At 40.8% G+C, this 20,445-nt stretch overlaps 2 protein-coding genes across 3 annotated transcripts; one reads left to right on the top strand and one right to left on the bottom strand.

Annotated features, from left to right (window-relative positions):
- Positions 1–210: 210 nt before the first annotated feature.
- Positions 211–12,061, top strand: erlec1 (endoplasmic reticulum lectin 1). 2 transcript variants are annotated; one of them, XM_062058359.1, is made up of 15 exons: positions 211–589; positions 668–772; positions 2,563–2,643; positions 2,725–2,802; positions 2,886–2,949; positions 4,237–4,286; positions 4,366–4,589; positions 4,657–4,798; positions 4,861–5,022; positions 5,097–5,156; positions 8,561–8,685; positions 8,751–8,828; positions 8,903–8,978; positions 10,186–10,299; positions 10,390–12,061. In XM_062058359.1, the coding sequence occupies exons 1-14, from the start codon at positions 452–454 to the stop codon at positions 10,255–10,257; spliced, it is 1,455 nt and encodes a 484-aa protein (XP_061914343.1). In that variant the 5' UTR covers positions 211–451; the 3' UTR covers positions 10,258–10,299; positions 10,390–12,061. The 2 variants fall into 2 exon arrangements, with proteins under 2 accessions (XP_061914343.1, XP_061914342.1); XM_062058358.1 differs by having other exon boundaries at positions 10,186–12,061.
- Positions 12,062–13,521: 1,460 nt separating this feature from the next.
- On the bottom strand, positions 13,522–19,177 carry gpr75 (G protein-coupled receptor 75). The gene is made up of 2 exons (XM_062058357.1): positions 18,875–19,177; positions 13,522–18,774 (listed from the first exon to the last, which is right to left on the bottom strand). Exon 2 carries the CDS (start codon positions 18,669–18,671, stop codon positions 17,061–17,063), a length of 1,611 nt encoding a protein of 536 aa, XP_061914341.1. The 5' UTR covers positions 18,672–18,774; positions 18,875–19,177; the 3' UTR covers positions 13,522–17,060.
- Positions 19,178–20,445: the final 1,268 nt, after the last annotated feature.

Genomic DNA, 20,445 nt, shown 5'->3' with positions numbered 1-20,445 from the left:
GGGCAAAATTTGGGTTTCACTTTAAGAAATCGACTTTTGTGCATAAAAATGGAGCTTGCAACATAATAACATTGTAATCATCTCTCGATGTCCTTAAAATAAAGTTATCAGAAAAAAAATGTGTTCCGTTTTCTCTTCTGCTGTTTGACTTGGATGTTTTGACATAATATTGCCACCAGAGGTCGCTGTATTTTTCCCACCTGAGAAACACAGCCGGAATAGGACGTGGCAAAGAAGGAGCTCGCTTCCTGTATTTTGACAGCGAGTGTTAACGTTCGGGTGGTGTCGCGTATTATCCAATTAAAGTCGAAACGAATGTGCACCCGGACACTTTTGGACTTTGCTCTAGTTTCGGAATACCCAAACGAACAGAAGTCAGTGTGACAGGCCGGTGTGGTGTTACATGTGGAGCGGGCAGCCGGCGCTGTAAGCGTCCGGACCTCTGGGGACGATGGCGGGGCTTCTGTCGCTGGTGCTCGGCGGGCTTCTGGAGCTCAGCATGAGCGTCTTAGCGAACGGAGAAGGTTATCCCATCTTCACTGATGAAATTCCTTTTAAAATCACTTGGCCTGCTGCTGATTTTAAATTGGTACGGACTCCTATTCGAGTCATTAAATATAATGTTGCAGGTGTGTATTTTTGACAGTTGTGTGTGCCTGGATTTCAGCCCACTTCCGGTGCACTGTACAAGGAAGACAACTTTGTCATCATGACCACGCTGGAGAAGGAGAAATACAAGTGCCTTCTGCCTTCACTCACAGCGGGGGACGAGGTTGGTTTTGGGTTTTGAAACTGAAAGTGAAGTTGAACACTTGTAAACAATCCATCCATTTCTACCGCCTTTCCCTTTCGGGGTGGTGCTGGAGCCTATCTCAGCTGCATTCGGGCGGAAAGCGGGGTACACCCTGGACAAGTCGCCACCTCATCACAGGGCCAACACCATACTTGCCAACCCTCCCGATTTTCCCGGGAGACTCCCAAATTTCAGTGACCCTCCCGAAAATCTCCCGGGGCAACCATTCTCCCGATTTTCCACCCGGACAACAATATTGGGGGCGTGCCTTAAAGACACTGCCTTTAACGTCCTCTCTCACCTGAAACCTTCACCCCTTAACAGCCGCATGCTGTCCAGGCGTCCGCTTTTCCTCCATGTAAACAGCGTACCGGCCCAGTCACATTATTATGTAGCGTTAGACGGGTTTGACAACGGTCTTTACTCGAAGATGTCAAGAAATGCTGACACGTTGTATGATCTTTTAACTGGTTTAATGATAACGCAAGTCATACTTGGTCAACAGCCATACAGGTCACACTGAGGGTGACCGTATAAACAACTTTAACACTGTTACTAATATGCGCCACACTGTGAACCTACACCAAACAAGAATGACAAACACATTTCGGGAGAACTTCCGCACCGTAACACAACATAAACACAACCGAACAAATACCCAGAATCCCTTGTAGCACTAACTCTTCCAGGACGCTACAATAACATCTACGGCTTTTGGAGCTCAGTGCACAGCTGCACACACAACAAGAAGGAGACGAAGCAGAAGAACGAAGAAGAGACATGGCGACAATGAGTAAGAAGAAGAAATACGCTTGCAAGTTCCAAAATGATTGGAAAAAATAATTTCATTTCATCCAGAAAAGCTCGAAGGGGAAGGGGTATGCTGCCTGCACCTCAACACCGCCCCCCCTCCCACATCTCTCGAATTCGGAGGTCTCAAGGTTGGCAAGTATGGCCAACACAGATAGACAGACAACATTCACACTCACATTCACACACTAGGGCCAATTTAGTGTTGCCAATCAACCTATCCCCAGGTGCATGTTTTTGGAGGTGGAAGGAAGCCGGAGTACCCGGAGGGAACCCACGCAGTCGCGGGGAGATCATGCAAACTCCAAATAATCCATCCATTTTCTATTAGAAGCATTTAAGTCCCATCTTAAAACTCATTTGTATACTCTGGCCTTTAAATAGACCCCCTTTTTAGACCAGTTGAACTTCCGTTTTCTTTTCTCCTCTGCCCCCTCGCTGGGTTATTCCGGTTCCGGTGACCATGGATGAGGTGCTGGCTGTCCAGAGTTGAGACCCGGGGTGGACCGCTCGCCTGTGCATCGGTTGGGGACGTCTCTGCGCTACTGACCTGTCTCCGCTCGGGATGGTCTCCTGCTGGCCCCACTATGGACTGGACTCTCACTGTTATGTTGTATCCACTAGGGACTGTACTTAGAGGGGGGGTTATCCACATATGCGATCCTCCCCAAGGTTTCTCATTGTCATTCACATCAACGTCCTTTGTGTGGGCTCTGTGCCGAGGATGTCGTTGTGGCTTGTGCAGCCCTTTGAGACTTTTGTGATTTAGGGCTATATAAATAAACATTGATTGATTGATTGATTGAGCTTGCCCTCATTAGGGCTAAGAGCTGGAGCCTATCCCAGCTGGATGTGGTCTGCATAACTTTAGATTGATGCAGATGCAGAGTAGTGCTTCACCACTGCTGACTACAATGGTAGACATTTGTTAAGTTGTTTGTCTTTCCTTTTTTTTTTAGGATGATGTGAAGGAATACCGCGGCCCCAGTCCAGCTGATCTGCTGGAGCCTTTGTTTAAGCGAAACAGCTGCTCGTACAGAGTGAGTAAAAACCCCGGGCCTCCTCTCACGTCTGCGTGCAAAACAAAAGCCAAACATTTTCGGTTTCTCTTTCCTTTGCAGATTGAATCCTACTGGACTTATGAAGTATGTCATGGGAAGCATGTAAGACAGTATCATGAAGAGAAGGAGACGGGTCAGGTGGGTGTCCCCGGCGGAGTCTGAACGTAAAGTTACTACTTCATAGAGGAGCAAGGTCTTAATATTACCGTGTGCAACTACAGAAAATACGTGTTCAGGAGTACTTCCTGGGGAATTTAGCTGAGAAGAAACAAAGTACAGAAGCAGGTATGTGTGTTTTTGACTTATTTTACTGACCGACAAAAATGTGGGTATGCTTTTTTTAAAATGTGTTGGGATTTTTAATTACTAATGTAGGTGTATGAAATACATATCCCACTAATTATTTTTTAGCTTTTAACAAAATTCCTATTTTAAATGTTGAAATTAGAATTTGTGATGTCAAACCAAATTTCTAAATATGATTGAGACTGTGCTTTTGCACCAATTTACCAATCCAATGTATGCCTAAATATTTATAGTATAGATAGGGCAGCACAGTGACACAGGGGTTAGTGCATGTGCCTCACAATACGAAGGTCCTGAGTTCAATCCAGGGCTCGGGATCTTTCTGTGGGGAGTTTGCATGTTCTCCCCGTAACTGCGTGGGTTCCCTCCGGGTACTCCGGCTTCCTTCCTTCTCCAAAGACATGCACCTGGGGATAGGTTGATTGGCAACACTAAATTGGCCCCAGTGTGTGAATGTGAGTGTGAATGTTGTCTGTCTATCTGTGTTGGCCCTGCGATGAGGTGGAGACTTGTGAGGCGGTATAGCTCGGTTGGTAGAGCGGCCGTGCCAGCAACTTGAGGGTTGCGGGTTCGATCCCCGCTTCCGCCGTCCTAGTCACTGCCGTTGTGTCCTTGGGCAAGACACTTTACCCACCTGCTCCCAGTGCCACCCACACTGGTTTGAATGTAACTTAGATATTGGGTTTCACTATGTAAAAGCGCTTTGAGTCACTAGAGAAAAGCGCTATATAAATATAATTCACTTCACTTCACTTGTCCAGGGTGTACAGCGCCTTCCTTGTGCAGCTGAGATAGGCTCCAGCACCCCCCCCCCCCTTTTTTACATCTATATGTATTAAATGCAGTTAAATATCAATTTATAAATATCGACCTATTTTTTATTTAACATTCAACACAGAGCTGTGCTATCCGGGTTTCTTGTTTTCTTACACTTCTGTGTCTCATTTGCAAGTACTGTATTGTACTTGCATGCGGTTACAATTCCAAGACGTTAGTCGGCAGTAGTGTATAGACTACGGTTTGGTGCCGAGCTACTAAGTAGTCTTTGCCTTAATGTTAAAATGAGCCAAGTTTGCAACCAGAACAATAGGTAACATAAGTCTGGAAATATTGCACAGGTAGATTTTTCTTCTTGTATCATACCTGTTAGTACTGACAGATTTTGGTCAGTAACTATCAAAGAATCAAATTAGTTACCCATCCCTAACTCTTTGTAATTATTATATTATATTTGTTGCATTATGCTATAAAAGTATCTTGTTTTAGCTAAACCTGAAGAGCCAGAACCTGCTGAATCAGTAGCGCCTGAAACAGAAGTAAGCTTCACACCAAAGTTTGAACATTAAACAGCTTAAAATATGACAGTGACACATACTATTCTTTTGTGCTGCCCAGGTGCCGTCTAAGAACATAGAAGGTCAACTGACTCCATACTACTCCCTGGAGATGGGTTACGGGACACCTTGCGTGTTGAAGGAGAACCAGCCGCGCGCCACCTCTGTGCTATACGTGTGTCACCCGGAGGCCAAGCATGAGATCCTGTCAATCGCAGAGGTCACCACTTGCGAATACGAAGTGGTGGTCCTGACCCCCTTGCTCTGCGCGCACCCAAAATACAGGTGGACCTCGCCACCCTGCCGTGATTAAAAGCATACATCAGATTTAGCCTGACGCCCCTCGTTGCAGGTTCAAGTCGTCCCCGGTTAACGCCATCTTCTGCCAAGCGTTGGCTGGTTCGCCACTGCGGCCTCAGCGGCTCGCCCAGCTGGATAAGGAGCGAGAGGAGCAGCTCAAGCCTCCTTTCATGGCCACCGCAGAGCCCAGAGAGGTGAGCTGCTCGTCTTGTGAAAGGACGACAACGAGCTCACTGATCTGTCTTGTGTGTTACAGGAGGAGACTTCACCAGTGAAAGAAGAGGCCTTCACTTCCACTCACAAACCGATCGCTGTTGGTGGACAGGCTCAGGTGTCCGTGGGCAGCACTCACATCTCACGTCTGACAGACAATCAGCTCATCAAGGAGTTCCTCAGTGGCTCTTACTGTTTACACGGGGTAAGACATCGTCAACTGATTTGGAGAGTCTCCTAGAGGCCTGAAATGTTCTGATGATGTGATGTGTCCTTTAGGGGGTTGGATGGTGGAAGTATGAATTTTGTTATGGAAAGCACGTCCATCAGTACCATGAGGTAAGACAGTCTTTGTGTGTCTGTCAGGGAGGGCTGCTTTTAAACTGATTGACATACCTTAAGTAGCATTTTATACATTAACCAAAATGCATCTTAAAAAAAATCACAAAATGTACTAAATGATGTTTTACAAGTATTAGGGTTGTGAACGATCAACTGATGCGACCGAGTATTCGGTTCAACAAGTGAGCGATTAGATTGCATCGGTAGCAGACTCCTCAATCAATGCGAATAATCCATGAATTCCTAGCTGAATCGGTTATAGAGTCATGGATCGGTTATCGCGAGACTTTGCATGGGTCGTCCAGATTACAATATGCGTCAGCGTCTCTAAAACAACGCGAGAGCTGAAGCTACTCGCCAAACGCGGTAGCCGCTTAGCTGGTATTAGCACGAGTGATAAACAAGAGACAACACGGAAAATGAGTGTGGAGGAGAACGAAAGCGTCAGTCTGACCGAAGGTGATAATGGACCGAGAAAGATTTTCAAAAAAAACACTACAGTGGTGGAAAGAGCAGCAGGACTTGCCACTGCTTTCATCTCTCGCTAAAAGATACCTCTGCAACCTGTTGTGCTGGGAAACACACTCCTGCCGTAAAATGCACCCCCTGACGCGGGAGCGCGCTGACGTCACTCGTCTCGAAAAGTATATCTAAACTCGGCTGTAATGACCGAAGTGGCTGAAATCGCCTCTTTCGGCATAAAAAAGTACATAAAGTGAAATAATCCAAGTTTTCTTTACTTGTGGATGGATTAAAAATTGTGAGCCTTTAATGATTTCGCCGTCATTCAAGTGGCTGAAATCGCCTCTTTCGGCATTAAAAAGTACATCAAGTGAAACACACGGAATCTGAACGTGTGTTCAGTACTGCGGGAGACATTGTTTCCACAAAACGTAGTCTGCTCAAACATGAGCATGTGGATCAGTTGATTTTCCTTAAAAAAAAATCTGCCCTCCAAAAAAACAGAGGACAGTGATGATGAAAATGCACAGGCATATTGTAAGTGAACTACTGCTTTTTGACCTGGGAAACGGTACCTCTCACACAGTAGTTTGATTTTTATTTTTACATATGTATTTATTTTCTCTATTCTTTTACACAAAGCACTTGTCACTGTGCTCATTGTTGCCACATTTTGAGATGTGTTATAGGTGTGTAACTTGTTTACATTGTAATGTTGCACCTTTGTTACCTACCTCTAGTGTTCATTGTTACCTACCTCTAGTGTTCAAAACACTATATGCTCAGGTTGAAATATTGAATCTTTGTTACCTACCTCTAGTGTTCAAAACACTATATGCTCAGGTTGAAATATTGAATCTTTGTTACCTACCTCTAGTGTTCAAAACTATGCTCAGGCTGAAATATTGCACTTTGTTGTTACTATTCTCTGCTACTTTTACCTCTGGAGTTCCCATCCTACAATTCAGCCAGAATTTTTTTGGTCCATGTCTAAAGATAAATACATTGACATGTGATTTTGTTGTTCTGTTTTTTTTGCCAGTGCCGTAAAGCCACAATGCTTGGGGATTTGGAGTCTTAAATATTAACCGTCAAATCGAATCGTATCGTTCGGAATCGAATCGAATCGGTCTGTAATAAAAGGATATCGTTTTTGAATCGAATCGTAACCTGTGTATCTAGATGCATATCGAATTGTTTATCAGAGAGAGATGTGCAACCCTAACAAGTACATGATTTTAATGTTAAAATAGCACAAATTGGCATTTGAACTGTTGTTCCAGTGTTGATAATGCTTGTAAAAGTTGTAGGGTATTTTTATTTTATTATTATTATATTTTAACTTCTGTAATGTCTAATCTTAATTGGGTCACATTGAACACGTGTTATTGAAACAAATAATTTGATAAAATAACATAATTGTAATAATAAGTAAGTGTAAATATTTATAAAAAGTTGTGATTTTAAGAGGACAAAAGCTTTGCCGTGAATATACAATTGATTGTTCCCAGACCACCCCTTACCTAAAATTACCGTAAACTCTTCAGACATTTGACCAGCAGCCATGTACCCCTTACACTTGCATACTTAAAAAACATACTTTATAAGTTATTACTGGGACTATTTTAGCTATGCAATTACTTTGTTAAACACTAGAGAGTAGCCTTAGCATGTTTGTTTGTTTTTTTAAATGCAATCCTGCGCCTCAAATTGTACACTTCTAGGGCCTGATCTACTTAGATCCAAATAGCAAGCGCTAAATAGTATGTACAAACTTCAAAATGTTTTGTACTATTAGTGGGCGTGTTTCATATGATCTGCTAAGACTGCGCATACACTTGATAACAAGTGTAAAAATGGTATAGACCGTCCAATTTTAATGAGAATTTTGCATGTATACTGGCTGTCACCATGGATACACTAATTTCCCTTCACATTTATGGCATCTTATGGTTAAATCTGTGGCGTTGTCATGTTGACATGCAGCACACAACTATAATATGTCCCACCTTTCTGGGCTATATTTAAATATTATCTAAACAACAGAACCTACTTTTTCTGGGAGGTGTGTTTTAATATAGGATATATATATATATTATAAAAATATTTTTAAATTATTTATATTATAATATATTTTCTATGTAGAAAAAAACAGCTGCAATTTAAAAACAAATCTATGGAATTTATTGAACTTATTTTAATCAATCAATTAAGTCAAACAACAGCTGTAAAATTCCTAAATGATATTGCTGAATAGACAATGTGTCTAATATTTTTATTTTTGACAGTCCAAATATGTTGACACGCATACAGATGGACTATTCTCTCTGATCGTCTGTTTTTGCAACACGATCGCCTGCTTTCTCACATCATTTGTGCATAACTGTGTCAGTTTGCATGAACATTCTAGACATGCTAAATATAGACGCAAAACAGTGGTGACAGAACAGTTTTTGGCCTTGATAAATCACATTGCGAGTGCTAAATGATTATATTTGCGTCTCCTCCTCCCGCTAATGTGGGGGTTTTGCTCATCAGCATATATTCTGTACATAAAGACAGACACGCTAAATGGAGTGCTCTCTCTATTTTGCTCACTTAAGAGACACAATATCCTGCGCACAAGCTTAGTAGATCAACTTTGCGTGCGCTATCAAGTTTGCACTTGTTTTAATTCACACAAACCTTAAGTAGATCAAGCCCTATGTCTATTTTTATAAACCACGGCTTTTGTCAAATGTTTGTTTCGCATACTCCTACGTCAGTTTGTACCGGAGGTTCTATCTGTGCCTTGTTAAAAAGTTTTTGTTCATTATTTTGGTCCATTATTGGACTTGTGCAAATCTTTAAATCTGCAACGTGTCCTCTTTATAGCAAATAAAAGTCTAAATCTTTAATTATTGGCATGTAAGAGGATTTGTGTTGCTTTTGTGTTTCAGGAAAAGGAGCAAGGCAAGAACATTGTAGTTGTTGGGAACTGGAATGCAGACGAACACATGGAGTGGGCGAAGAAGAACGTGGCTCGATCCTACCAGCTCAAAGACAGTGGAGTGCAGAAAGTCAAGTATGTTGTTGTTGCACATCCTTCATCACAACCACCTGCTTTTCGTCATGTTTGTGTGCTCACAGGTTGGTCTCTCACTTCTATGGCCATGGGGACCTGTGCGATATGACAGGGAAGCCCAGACAAGTCATTGTGAAATTAAAGTGCGTCATCATCAGTGCCTTCAATTAGTACGCCGTATTTTCCTACTGACTCACTCCTGTTGTTGTTTGCTCAGATGCAAAGAGTCCGAGTCTCCTCATGCGGTCACCGTCTACATGCTGGAACCTCAAACCTGCCAGTATATCCTTGGGGTGCGTGTCCTCCAACTTTGACTTGGAATTCTGCTTTAACAAAGTTGTTGATCCTGAGGTCAAGGGCCAATTAGATCCGTTTTAGAGACAAGTCGACCCTTAAGGAGGTTCTTAGAGTAGTCCCTCGTTCATCATGGTTAATTGGTTCTGAACGTAAAGAATTTCCATGAAGTAGGAATAATCAGTTATAAATCAAGTATTTTCAAAACTACAGCTTTAAAAAAAATCTGTTTACAATTTTCTAAATACATTTTAAACATTGGGAGAGCCCTCGAGACATGAAGTAACCCCATTTAGTCACCTTTACAGTCTTTTAATTCAATATGCTGAGCCAATCAGTGGCCAAAACACTGAACAGCGTGCTCTTATTGGTTTGGTCTCCTTTACTTTAGTATTGAAATTGTTACTTCATTTAGACATTTTTAGGCTTTAAAATGCTCAATTAAGGTCAAAAATATTTTCGAATATGCTTTAAAAAAAAATCTTCGATGAGTAGTAATAAAGCCGCAATATTTGAAGTGTGATGTAGTGAGGCATGACAGTATTTCATTTTCCAAATAATAGCCAAATTTGCTTTAAGACCCCAACATGTTCAACTTGTTAAACAAAAGTGATTCCTGCAGTCATCTCTTAAATGTAGATACTTTTGTTTCATCTGTTCTTTGATTTAACTCTTAGCCACATTAGTATAGCGCATTGTCCCAAATCTAAATCAGCCCTCAATATAAGACGAACAGTCTTTTTCGAGACTCTTTTTTTTTTTTTAAATATGAAAAATAAAACACAAGAAAATTTTCAATATCATTGAAATTAAAATGTAATTGTAATAAACAATCATGTTTAATGGTTGTTTCAGTGGTCATGATTATCTCAAAATTAGCATCATAACTTATCCTCTGTTCTTTGATAACTTGCCCAAACTTAAGGACTGGTATGTATGAATGACAGGCAGAAAAGCTCAGAGAAGTAAGTTGGCGCCACATGTTGGAATGCATGTATACATTTGTAGACCCAGACAAAAAATAATGTCTTATTCAGGTCAATGCAATACATGAATATGACAATATGCAGATTCAGAGACTGGCATTGTTGTTGAAATCTGTTCCAGGTGGCTGTAAATTCCTGCTGTTAAGATTCATTTCCAATTGCTTAGAGAAACATGAATGGTGTATCAGCTGGTGGAATCAATCCATGTTCTGTATCCTAGGTTGAGTCTTCAGTCATATGCAGGATTCTTGACTCGGCAGACGAACAAGGACTCCTGTCCCTCTCCAGCTGAACTCCAAAGGTCATGTGAGGACAAGAAGAGAAATCCTGTGTGGTAGGTCTCAAAAAACAAAAAAAGACAGATGCCTGTGACGCTGGACATGATGATGGTTAACAAAGGTTTAAACTGTGGTGGTCCTGTTAGCTGGGCTGGACTGGATGTCGAGGAAACAAAGACTCTCCCAGCTTCCTGAAACTGTGCAATGGTTCACGCCGCGTCGTAGCTGAAATAAATCACTAACAGAGATTTATTTTATATCTAGGCTTTAAAATGTGTTGATTTCTCATGAGCAGGATGATTATCAAATTCACAATATTTACTGTGGGTTTCTTTGTGTGCTGGGCCGCCCCTCCCTAAACGCTGGTCGTGCGGTGTGTTTTGGCCCCATGATTAGTGGTGGGCTTCCTTTTATGTCAAGAAGCAAATGTAAAATGTGAAGCGCAAACATGTTCCGTCACTGATTAGATCACGATGATATAATTCCCCCTGAGGCGGGGGCGGTTAGTGCTCATCTCAAATATACGATGGGACTGGGACCGAATCCCGGTCAAAGTAGAGTTAAGAAGAATTTAAAATATATGTTTTAAAGGGGAACTGCATTTTTTTTTATTGTGCCTATCATTCACAATGGATGTTTTGGGTTTTTTTGCATTCTAAATATTAAATAAATGCGATCAAAAGTTTGCTTGTAGCGGAGCCAATGGGAGCTCTACTGTTACGCCCATGAAATCCAATAAATAACCAAAAAGCTTCCACAATACCAGAATATTAACCACGTGTTTGTGATATTAATATAAGCGCTAACACAGACTATTTATAGCAGCACCATGATCACTACTGTGTATCCCTATGTTTACGTCATCGAGTGGTCTGCTGCTTCTTTGCTTCCTTGCTCCTTGAATGTTTATTGTAGATCATAAATCATGCATCTCACCTGGAGAGAAGAGTATGAGTAGGTATTTGGACAAGTTGGTAAACTTTAACAGTCATTTATGACCTGAAAATGGCCGGAATGACACAAAAAGACACTTGGTCCCCCCGCCATTCTACTCCGTTTCTTTGTGAGAATTATGAGTCATTCTTCACCTAAACGGGAATATATCAACATCCCAGCAGTCGGCATCTTAATGACAGCAGACATTGTACAGTAAGTGATTATTTATTATGTTTGTTGGTTCTCACAAAGTCTGTAGTGAGTAACAACCAGTGATGAAGAAGAAGAAAAAAAGCTAACTCGTTTTTGAAATTAGTGTGTATGCTTAAAATGATCAAAATAGGTAAATATTAAATGCTGTTATATATGAGTCTGTTACGTGTTTGGATGTTTTTTTAAGGGCTTTGTAGGCGCATTTGCTCGGCCCCCATTGGCTCCATTGTAAGCAAACTTTTGATCGCATTTATTTAATATTTAGAAAGCAAAAAAATAAATAACCATCGTTATGAAGGTTTCATGATTGCGAACGATAGGCAAAATTCCCCAAAAGGTGCAGTTAACCTTTAAGAATATTTCTATTTTTCCGCACACAAAAATATTGAACTTCCCCCCCATGTATTCGTTTTAGTACAAAACATTAATCAAAAATTTAAAAGGATTGTTTCAAAAGTATTTATTTTTTTTAATCGAAGGTCTCTAAAATTCTGTTTAGGGCTCCAATTTAGGCTGGGGTGGCCTTGTGTGGGTGTGGGTCTTCATTTATGTTTGACTGGGAGACGTATCACTCGTAATCTTAATGATGATGATGGTGAGTGTAACTTAATTATAAGATGGTGCTGTTAAATGCTTGAAAATCTTGATTAAAATGTATTTTTAACTTTTGCATTTTGTCCAAGAAGTATTTTCTAACATGCATGTTGTCTTGGTCACTGTCTCATCTCATGGACAAAACATAAATACACTTGCAGTGTGACAAAAAGTGCAAACGTTTGTTACACTCGTGCAAAGTAAAGATGTGCAATTTTAAACATTTTGCTTTTATAAAAGTAATACTATTGTTTTCATAAAATTATATCAGATTAGTACGGCCAATGAGTGTTTTCATCATAAAGACACTATAAGGACAGGCTGCTGCTTCAAAAGCTGCAATCTTACTTGGTTTGGCTTTCTCAACACAACTGAATAAACCCGAATTCAAGTGGTTATTTTTCCTCCTGAAAAGAACACAACACTCGCGCTACAGCAGGGGTGTCAAACGTATGAAATCAGGCCCTTGGACAGGTTTGCTAAATATAAAAATGAGCTGAAATTTTTGGGATAAAAGAAACCGCTGTTCTAAATGTGTCCACTGGATGTCGCAATAGCAATTATTTGTGACTTCAGAGCGGGGCGGAGCTATGTCCCGTGATAAGATAGCGGCAACATTTCCGTGTTTGGACCCTACTTACTTATAGTGCTTATTAGTGATCGTATGTAAAATGTGCATCGTAGGTGACCTGGGACATTTCTTCCAAAATAAATGGGCGCACATAAATATGCTGAAATTAAAAGGTATCTCCTTTTCACTTCATGATTTATGAAATGAGTCTAAATTCAAGTTTTGTTGTAGATGATGCTACATATGTACAGAATAAACCACGTTAGTACATTAGTTGAGGAAAAATGTATAAATTACATGAATAACATCCTGTAATTTGATCTTGATTTTATATTATTACTCATTCCATCTTCTGATAGATTAAAAATTAACACCAATAGGAGCATTTTAAAACTCTGCCAAACTCAAATCCAACTATTTGACTGATGAACATCATCACACCATGTATTCAGAAAGTATAAACAATGACGACTTAAGGTAGAATACTATTATCCGCCACATGAAAGTGTATAAAAATATTATGATTTGTACATTTTCAGAACGTGCTTGGTCTATTTTTAAACAAAGAAAACAATCTAAAGTTGTCTTTATTTGTAAGGTTCTCATGCCATGTTTTCACCATTTCGGCCTACTTAGGAATAGGTTTACCTCCATGTGGCCTCTGGGCTTAAATTAGTTTTACACCCCTGCTCTACAGTATCAGATGTTCGTGTTATTCTTTGTAGGGCCACCAGGGGGTGCTGCTGCTTAATCAATACTATTTTAAGTGTTGGAAATGAGTCAGGCATTGAAGTAGCTTTGTTTTTTTAAATCCTTACCTCAACTCAACAATAAAATAAAATAAAACATTTTATATTTTAAATTCAACAGTCATAATTTTAGCCTAAATATTGTGTAAAGCATGAAAAACAAACACAAAATAATAAAGCTAAGACAATATAGCACAAATAAGTAAAGACCCTTTGCTATAACAACTACTTCACAAATGAGCTTCATTTGAAAAGAAAGCAGCACGGCACTTGCCAAACATTTATTGTGTTAAAAAGTGTGCATGGGGTTCACAAATAAACGTGTTAAAAAGCCGAAAAGTCAACTACAGCCTTGTGTGTGCACTGAAGGCCTCCGATGTCAGGTTTTAGCAGCCCACAGTTGTGCAACACAGCTGTTAGATTCATAGGAACATCAGGAATACCCCAAAAAACACAGCAAAAATATTTTGATCTTTACGTCACTGTCCACCATGGATCCATCTTCTACACTGCGCATCCTGTTCATGATCAGCTGGAGCCTATCCCGGGTGATTTATAAGGGTCAGTCTATCCCAGGGGTCACCAACCTTTTTGAAACCAAGAGCTACTTCTTGGGTACTGATTAATGCGAAGGGCTACCAGTTTGATACACACTTAAATAAATTGCCAGAAATAGCCAATTTGCTCAATTTACCTTTAACTCTGTGTTATTATTAGTAATTAATGATATTTACACTTAATTGAACGGTTTAAAAGAGGAGAAAACACGAACAAAATTACAATTAAATTTTGAAACAGTTTATCTTCAATTTCGACTCTTTAAAATTCAAAATTCAACTGAAAAAAAGAAGAGAAAAACTTAAAATTAGTCATTTTTCCTGATTAAGATTAATTTTAGAATTTTGATGACATGTTTTAAATAGGTTAAAATCCAATCTACACTTTGTTAGAAAATATAACAAATTGGACCAAGCTATATTTTTAACAAAGACAAATCATTATTTATTCTAGATTTTGTAGAACAAAAATTTTAAAAGAAATTCAAAAGACTTTGAAGTAAGTTTTAAATTTGATTTTACAGATTTTCTAGATTTGCCAGAATAATTGTTTTGAATTTTAATCATAATAAGTTTGAAGAAATATTTCACAAATATTCTTCGTCGAAAAAACAGAAGCTAAAATGAAGAATTAAATTAAAATGTATTTATTATTCTTTACAATAAAAAAAAAAAAATTTACTTGAACATTGATTTAAATTGTCAGGAAAGAAGAGGAAGGAATTTAAAAGGTAAAAAGGTACATGTGTTTAAAAATCCTAAAATCATTTTTAAGGTTGTATTTTTTCTCTAAAATTGTCTTTCTGAAAGTTATAAGAAGCAAAGTAAAAAAAAATAATGAATTTATTTAAACAAGTGAAGACCACGTCTTTAAAATATTTTCTTGGATTTTCAAATTCTATTTGAGTTTTATCTCTCTTAGAATTAAAAATATCGGGCAAAGCGAGACCAGCTTGCTAGTAAATAAATACAATTTAAAAAATAGAGGCAGCTCACTGGTAAGTGCTGCTATTTGAGCTATTTTTAGAACAGGCCGGCGGGCTACCTGGTGCCCGCGGGCACCGCGTTGGTGACCCCTGGTCTATCCTGTCTGACACACCAAACAAGCATTTACACATTACAGCCAATTTCAGGGTTCCATTACCTCACTGTTGTCATGACATGTTCATAAGTCCAAAATAAAGTGAATGGATGGATGCGAAAAACATATGAAAGTTGTCAATTACTAAGTTTATAATATTTTTGTAGTTTATAATTGTTTCTCACCAGTCGATATATTGGATAAGGCCACTGAAATGATGTTGCGGGCCACACCACCTTAAATGCGGTGATGGGCCACATAAATATGTGATGAGTCACATTAAAAATAATGTGGCAGGCCCACGATAATGAAAATATAGTTTAGTTTCTAATTGTTTTGTTGAACAACTCTTATGGTACATAGTACACAGCTGATACATATTTTGTGCCTGGTGGCACACATGGTGGTTGCCTACTCTACTGCATTGTCTGAAGTAATAGGGGTGTGTGTGTGCGTGTATCAAGGCCTCAAAATTGCTATCCATATGTAAAGTGGAAAACTGATGGTTCACATGTAAGGATATAAAGTACAGTACCCTTTGTTGTTTTATATTGTTTATATACCAGGGGTGTCAAACTAATTTTAGATCGGGGGCCACATGGAGAAAAATCTACTCCCAAGTGGCCAAGGCCCAGAAGGGACTGGTAAAATCACGGCACGATAACTTAAAAATAAAGACAACTTCATATTGTTTTCTTTGTTTAAAAATAGAACAAACACATTCTGAAAATGTACAAACCATAATGTTGGGGTTTTTTTTACACTTACATGTTGCGGTTAATAATTTATATTTTCTGAATACATTATGTGATAATGTTCATCAGTCAACTCATTGGTGTTAATTTTCAATCTATCAAGATTAAAAAATGATCTCAAAATCAAATTACAGTATTTTATTTATGTAGTTTGATCATTTTCCTCGACTGATGTACTTACATCATGTGGTTTATTTTGTACATACTCAGCATCATCTACAACAGACCTGGGCAAATTAAGGCCCGGGGGCCACACACACCTTTTCAATCTGGCCCGCCGGACATTCCCAAATCATTTTTTTAGATCTTTAAGGTGGAATCTGTAGCTGCCATTATGATGTGCAGTCATGTTTTCTAATGACTGTAAGTCTTCAACTATACAAAGTATTTCAATGGTTGGAATCTGTGCTTATGGATGATTTACCAGTTACTATGGTCATCTAATTAGTTACTATGGTAATCTACGTCACAGCAGCTCACATGAGGCACCAAGCAGTGTGGGCGGGAAGCGTTTCCACAGACGCGGAAGGATATTTTCACAACAAAGTTCTAAAGCTTAGTGATATATAGAATAGAATAGAATAGAATAGAAAGTACTTTATTGATCCCTGGGGGAAATTCAGCAAATATCAGATTGTAGGTGGGTTTATTTTGTTCATATTTCACTGTTTTGTTGCGTTTCACTTGATTGTAAAATATGTCGATCGAAAGGGGGTGTGACGTTCATATTTGGTCAATATTCAGTGTTTTATCGTTCATAGAAAAATTTTGAATTCCATTACGTTTTTTAAGGCGGTCTGTCATAACATTTTTAGCATTCAATCAAGACATTATTGTGAGGTTTTGTATTAGTGTTCCTAAAAATAGATATACCAGCCCCAGACACATTTTTTTCTCTAAATGTGGCCCCCGAGTCAAAATAATTGCCCAGGCCTGATCTACAAAGATACAAAGAATCGCTCTTGCGACATCTCGTGGACACTTTTAGAACAGCTGTTTCTTTCATTCAAAAATTGCAGGTTAATTGTTATACTTTATCCGTGGGCCGGAAAAAACCTGTATGTTTGACACCCCTGTTATATACTGTAAAGTGTCCTTGGGTATTTTTGAAAGGCGTTTATAAATTAAATGTATTATTATCATAAACAAAAATGTTAATATAAAAAATGTTTTTAAACACAAAAAATTGTATAATTACATTTTAAAATTGTATTAAATAAAATTCAATTAAATTCATTATGGGAACCACTTGGCATTCCCAGAGAGAACAAACTCCAGCACAAGAACACTCCACTCAGCAATATCGAGGTTCGAACCCACAACCTTCTTGCTGCAGAACACAACAGATCCCAAGTGAAAGTTCAGTCTGAGGGGGCGGGGATCTGCTGCACTGAGGTGCTGTCAAAGTCCTGCAGCGTGTCGTTACGGGTGTGGTAGTGCATGGCGACGTAGGACTTGGCAAAGGCGAACGTCTGTGAGCTGGCAGGCTGGAGGCTGGTGGGCGAGCTGGGCCCTGCCGACGGACTGCTGTTGTATATGCTGTAGTACGGCTCGATGCGGGTGTTGATGGGCGTGGACGTGCTGGCGGGGCGGGGCCTGCGCCCACCTCTAGGGCTGGCGGCGCATTCCCTGGACTGACTCGGCCCGCAAGCCTGGTCCACCAGTCTCTTCTGGGCCTTGGGCGAGAGCACGTAGGCCGAGTTGGTCTCGTGATGCGAGGATTTATTCCGGTTGACCTCCAGGCTGCCCTTGCCCATGGCGTGCAGGCGAGTCTTTTGCTTGCAGCACAGCAGGCCCAGCGCCGCCCAGTGCACGCAGCACAGGACGCGGCGCCGCAGGCCGGCGCTGTTGCGCGAGTACACGAAAGGGTTGATGCCCGATTTGAGGAAGATGAGCACGAAGCTGCACAGTTCGAACTGGTGGTGCGCGAAGCTGCTCTCGGGCGACAGGACGTCCCGCGCCAAGCACACCCCCATCGGGAGGCAGCACAGCAGGACGGAGAACACGATGACGACACAGGTGACCACGGCTTTGGAGTCTTTGGCGGTGGCCAAGTTGACCGTAGACACCAGCTGACAACACGTGGCTCCCTGTGCCGCCCCCGGAACCACGGGTTGGTTGGGGTAAGAGTGCGTCTTTACGTTCTGGAGCTTCCGGTACAACGGGGGGCCTTGGGAGCCGCACTGCACCCCCTCGAAGCCGGTGGCGACCAGAGGCGGCGTGCACCTGGCAGCCACCGTGATGACGGGACACTTCCTCACTTGGACGTTCTTCCTCAGGGTCTGCGCGATCATCAGATAAGACACGGTCACCACGGCGACGCAAAAGGCGAAGTCAGCAAGGTAGGCGTACAGAACCAGCCGGGCCCGGCCCCCTCCGAGACCGAAGTGGGGCAGGCAGGGGCCGTCCCTGCGCGGGTACGCCCGCATGGTGAGGAGGGCGGCCATGGTGAAGCTGGACGTCCACAACAGGGCGGTGAGCGCCAGCGTGCACGGGAAGGAGGCGGTGCGGTTGGGCTGCTGGCCCAGCACCATCCGCAGGCGGTGCAGGGCGATGACCGCCACCGTCTCCAGCGACATGATGATGAACCCGGAGCTGGTCAGGTGGAAGGCGAAACAGAAGCTCTTGGACACGCCGTCCCCGCCGCCCGCGTCCAGGTAGAGCACCAGCGCGAACATGGGCGCCGTCACGCAGCAAATAAACAAATCGCAGAAAGACAGATTGAGGATCATGAAGTCGAAGTTGGTGCGGAACTTGCGGAAGGCCGGGTCGAAAAAGGAGAGGAACACCACCAGGTTGCCGTAGGAACCCAGGAAGAAGATGGAGACGAGGAGGAGGGAGCAGAAGGTCAACGTGGTCGTGTGGATGAGCGCCCATGTCGGGGGGCCGTGTGACGCCTGGGTGCCGTTCAAGTTCACCTGCTTGGGCACATCCGTCAGGTCTGATGGCGTCACCGTGCTGTTCATCCTCATATCATTATTAATAATAATAATAATAATGAAATGTCAAAGAGTCACATAATATTCCTCTGGAAAGAAACGCCAACATGATGACAGCCTCCATCATTGGTGCCTCCTACAAATAAAATCACAGTTTATAAAACGAACAATAAAACACACGTGTGAAAAGAGAGGAATCATTTGAGCAAAAATAATACAATCCCAGCGAATCTTACCTTCTTTAGTTGAACCTGTCATTTATTTCAGCCCATGTTTCTATTTTAAAGCATCCTCGCGGTACGTGAACGCACCGCAGCTTCGAGGCGAAAAATATCCACTTAGGCACCATTAAGACAACATAAAACGCACCATCACCTTCATCCTCGCTGTTTCTAACGCATTCGCACAGCAAACTCGCGTCGGCTCATTTATTTGTCACATAATTTCCATTCCTTCTTTTTCTTCTTCTTAGTCGATGTATCCATTCTTTTTTCTTTTTTTTACCCAGAATACAACCGGACTTGCGCGGTTTGGAAAAAAACGAGCATGAAGTCACAGCCGACGTATGCGAGCAATGATCATCAAGTACTGCGTTCAACGAGTGCATACAATTATTGTACTTGTTTATCAATATAGTTGTATTATTATACACGGTCAGTGTGCGTATTTCAGTCACGTAATCCCATTGTGTTTGGCTATTACCGTTTTTAAAAGGAGATCTTGAACGTCACACTACAGCAAAATGGTTACCACATTAAGGATATCCTTATTTCGGTCATTTTAGTCTAAACGTACAACATTATGTACCCCATACAATAGTATGTATTAGAAATGTATGAATCATAGATGTATTCATTAATTATTATTTTAATAGTTGTTGTTTTTTACTTTTTGGGGTGACGAATCTATTCAGAACCAAGTCTCAATTCTAATTTATTCTCGCAATATAACATCTGGTATATAAATTAAATTAACACCTTTTCAAAACACGTTTTTTCAAAAAGTTCCTCTTGGCTCCTGACGTGCATGTACAGCGAGATGGCCTAAAATTGCTTTTTAAAAATGTTATCGATTCTTGAAAAATGTTAATCGATTTATAACCGGAATAATTATCTCATTTGTTCCTGTGTGCTGTTATTGCCACTGTCTTTTGTGCTGTGTATAGTGTTGATGCTATTGGAACATTCACTTCAACCAAGTTTTATCTTATCCTTTATTATACATTGGTTTGTTTTTGTACCTACTTAACTTTAACATGGGAACATACCTTTAATTTTTCCAAATATAAAAACAAAAACTCCTTGTTCATTTATATTAAAATCATTTAGACTTGATTTAAACAATTCTAAAAAAAAATATAATTCAGAATCAGAGAAACTTTAATAATCCCTAAAGGGAAATTAAGATTTTCAACACAATCCCATTCAAGAGCAGACAAACATTACAAGGAGACAGAACAGAATCGCAGACGGGTCTGCCAACTTCCGGCGCCCCTTACAAAAAAGGTGAGAAACAGGTAAACGCTGGGGAGGGGTGAGAAAAAATATATTCAGTCTAAACTTGGGCCCCTGGAGAGGGGGTCCAGACTGAGGCCAAGGGAAGAAGAAAAAAACCTTATAGCCATAGCACACATAAACGTGTGTAAGAGGGAAAAATCAAAGAATACAAAAGACATTAAAGACATTAATAGAGCAGAGCTGATGCAACCAGCCACTTCTACACAGCCACAAAAGTAAAAACAAAAACAAAACAAAAACATATGCATCGTCTGCTGGGGTGGGGGCAGCATGGCCAGAGACAGGAGCAG

The sequence above is a fragment of the Entelurus aequoreus genome, linkage group LG09, assembly GCF_033978785.1.
Source record: "Entelurus aequoreus isolate RoL-2023_Sb linkage group LG09, RoL_Eaeq_v1.1, whole genome shotgun sequence".
Lineage (NCBI taxonomy): Eukaryota > Metazoa > Chordata > Actinopteri > Syngnathiformes > Syngnathidae > Entelurus > Entelurus aequoreus.
The sequence above is the reverse complement of the archived record's forward strand: the minus strand, read 5'-3'. Positions and strand labels throughout refer to the sequence as shown.

Excerpts from the sequence above, each read along its gene's own strand:
- erlec1 (XM_062058359.1), top strand. The coding sequence starts at position 452 with ATGGCGGGGCTTCTGTCGCTGGTGCTCGGCGGGCTTCTGGAGCTCAGC. Across the intron at positions 5,023-5,096 it reads GCTCTTACTGTTTACACGGG|GGGGTTGGATGGTGGAAGTA; the intron begins GTAAGACATCGT and ends TGTGTCCTTTAG. Across the intron at positions 8,829-8,902 it reads CAAGTCATTGTGAAATTAAA|ATGCAAAGAGTCCGAGTCTC; the intron begins GTGCGTCATCAT and ends TTGTTTGCTCAG.
- gpr75 (XM_062058357.1), bottom strand. The coding sequence starts at position 18,671 with ATGAGGATGAACAGCACGGTGACGCCATCAGACCTGACGGATGTGCCC.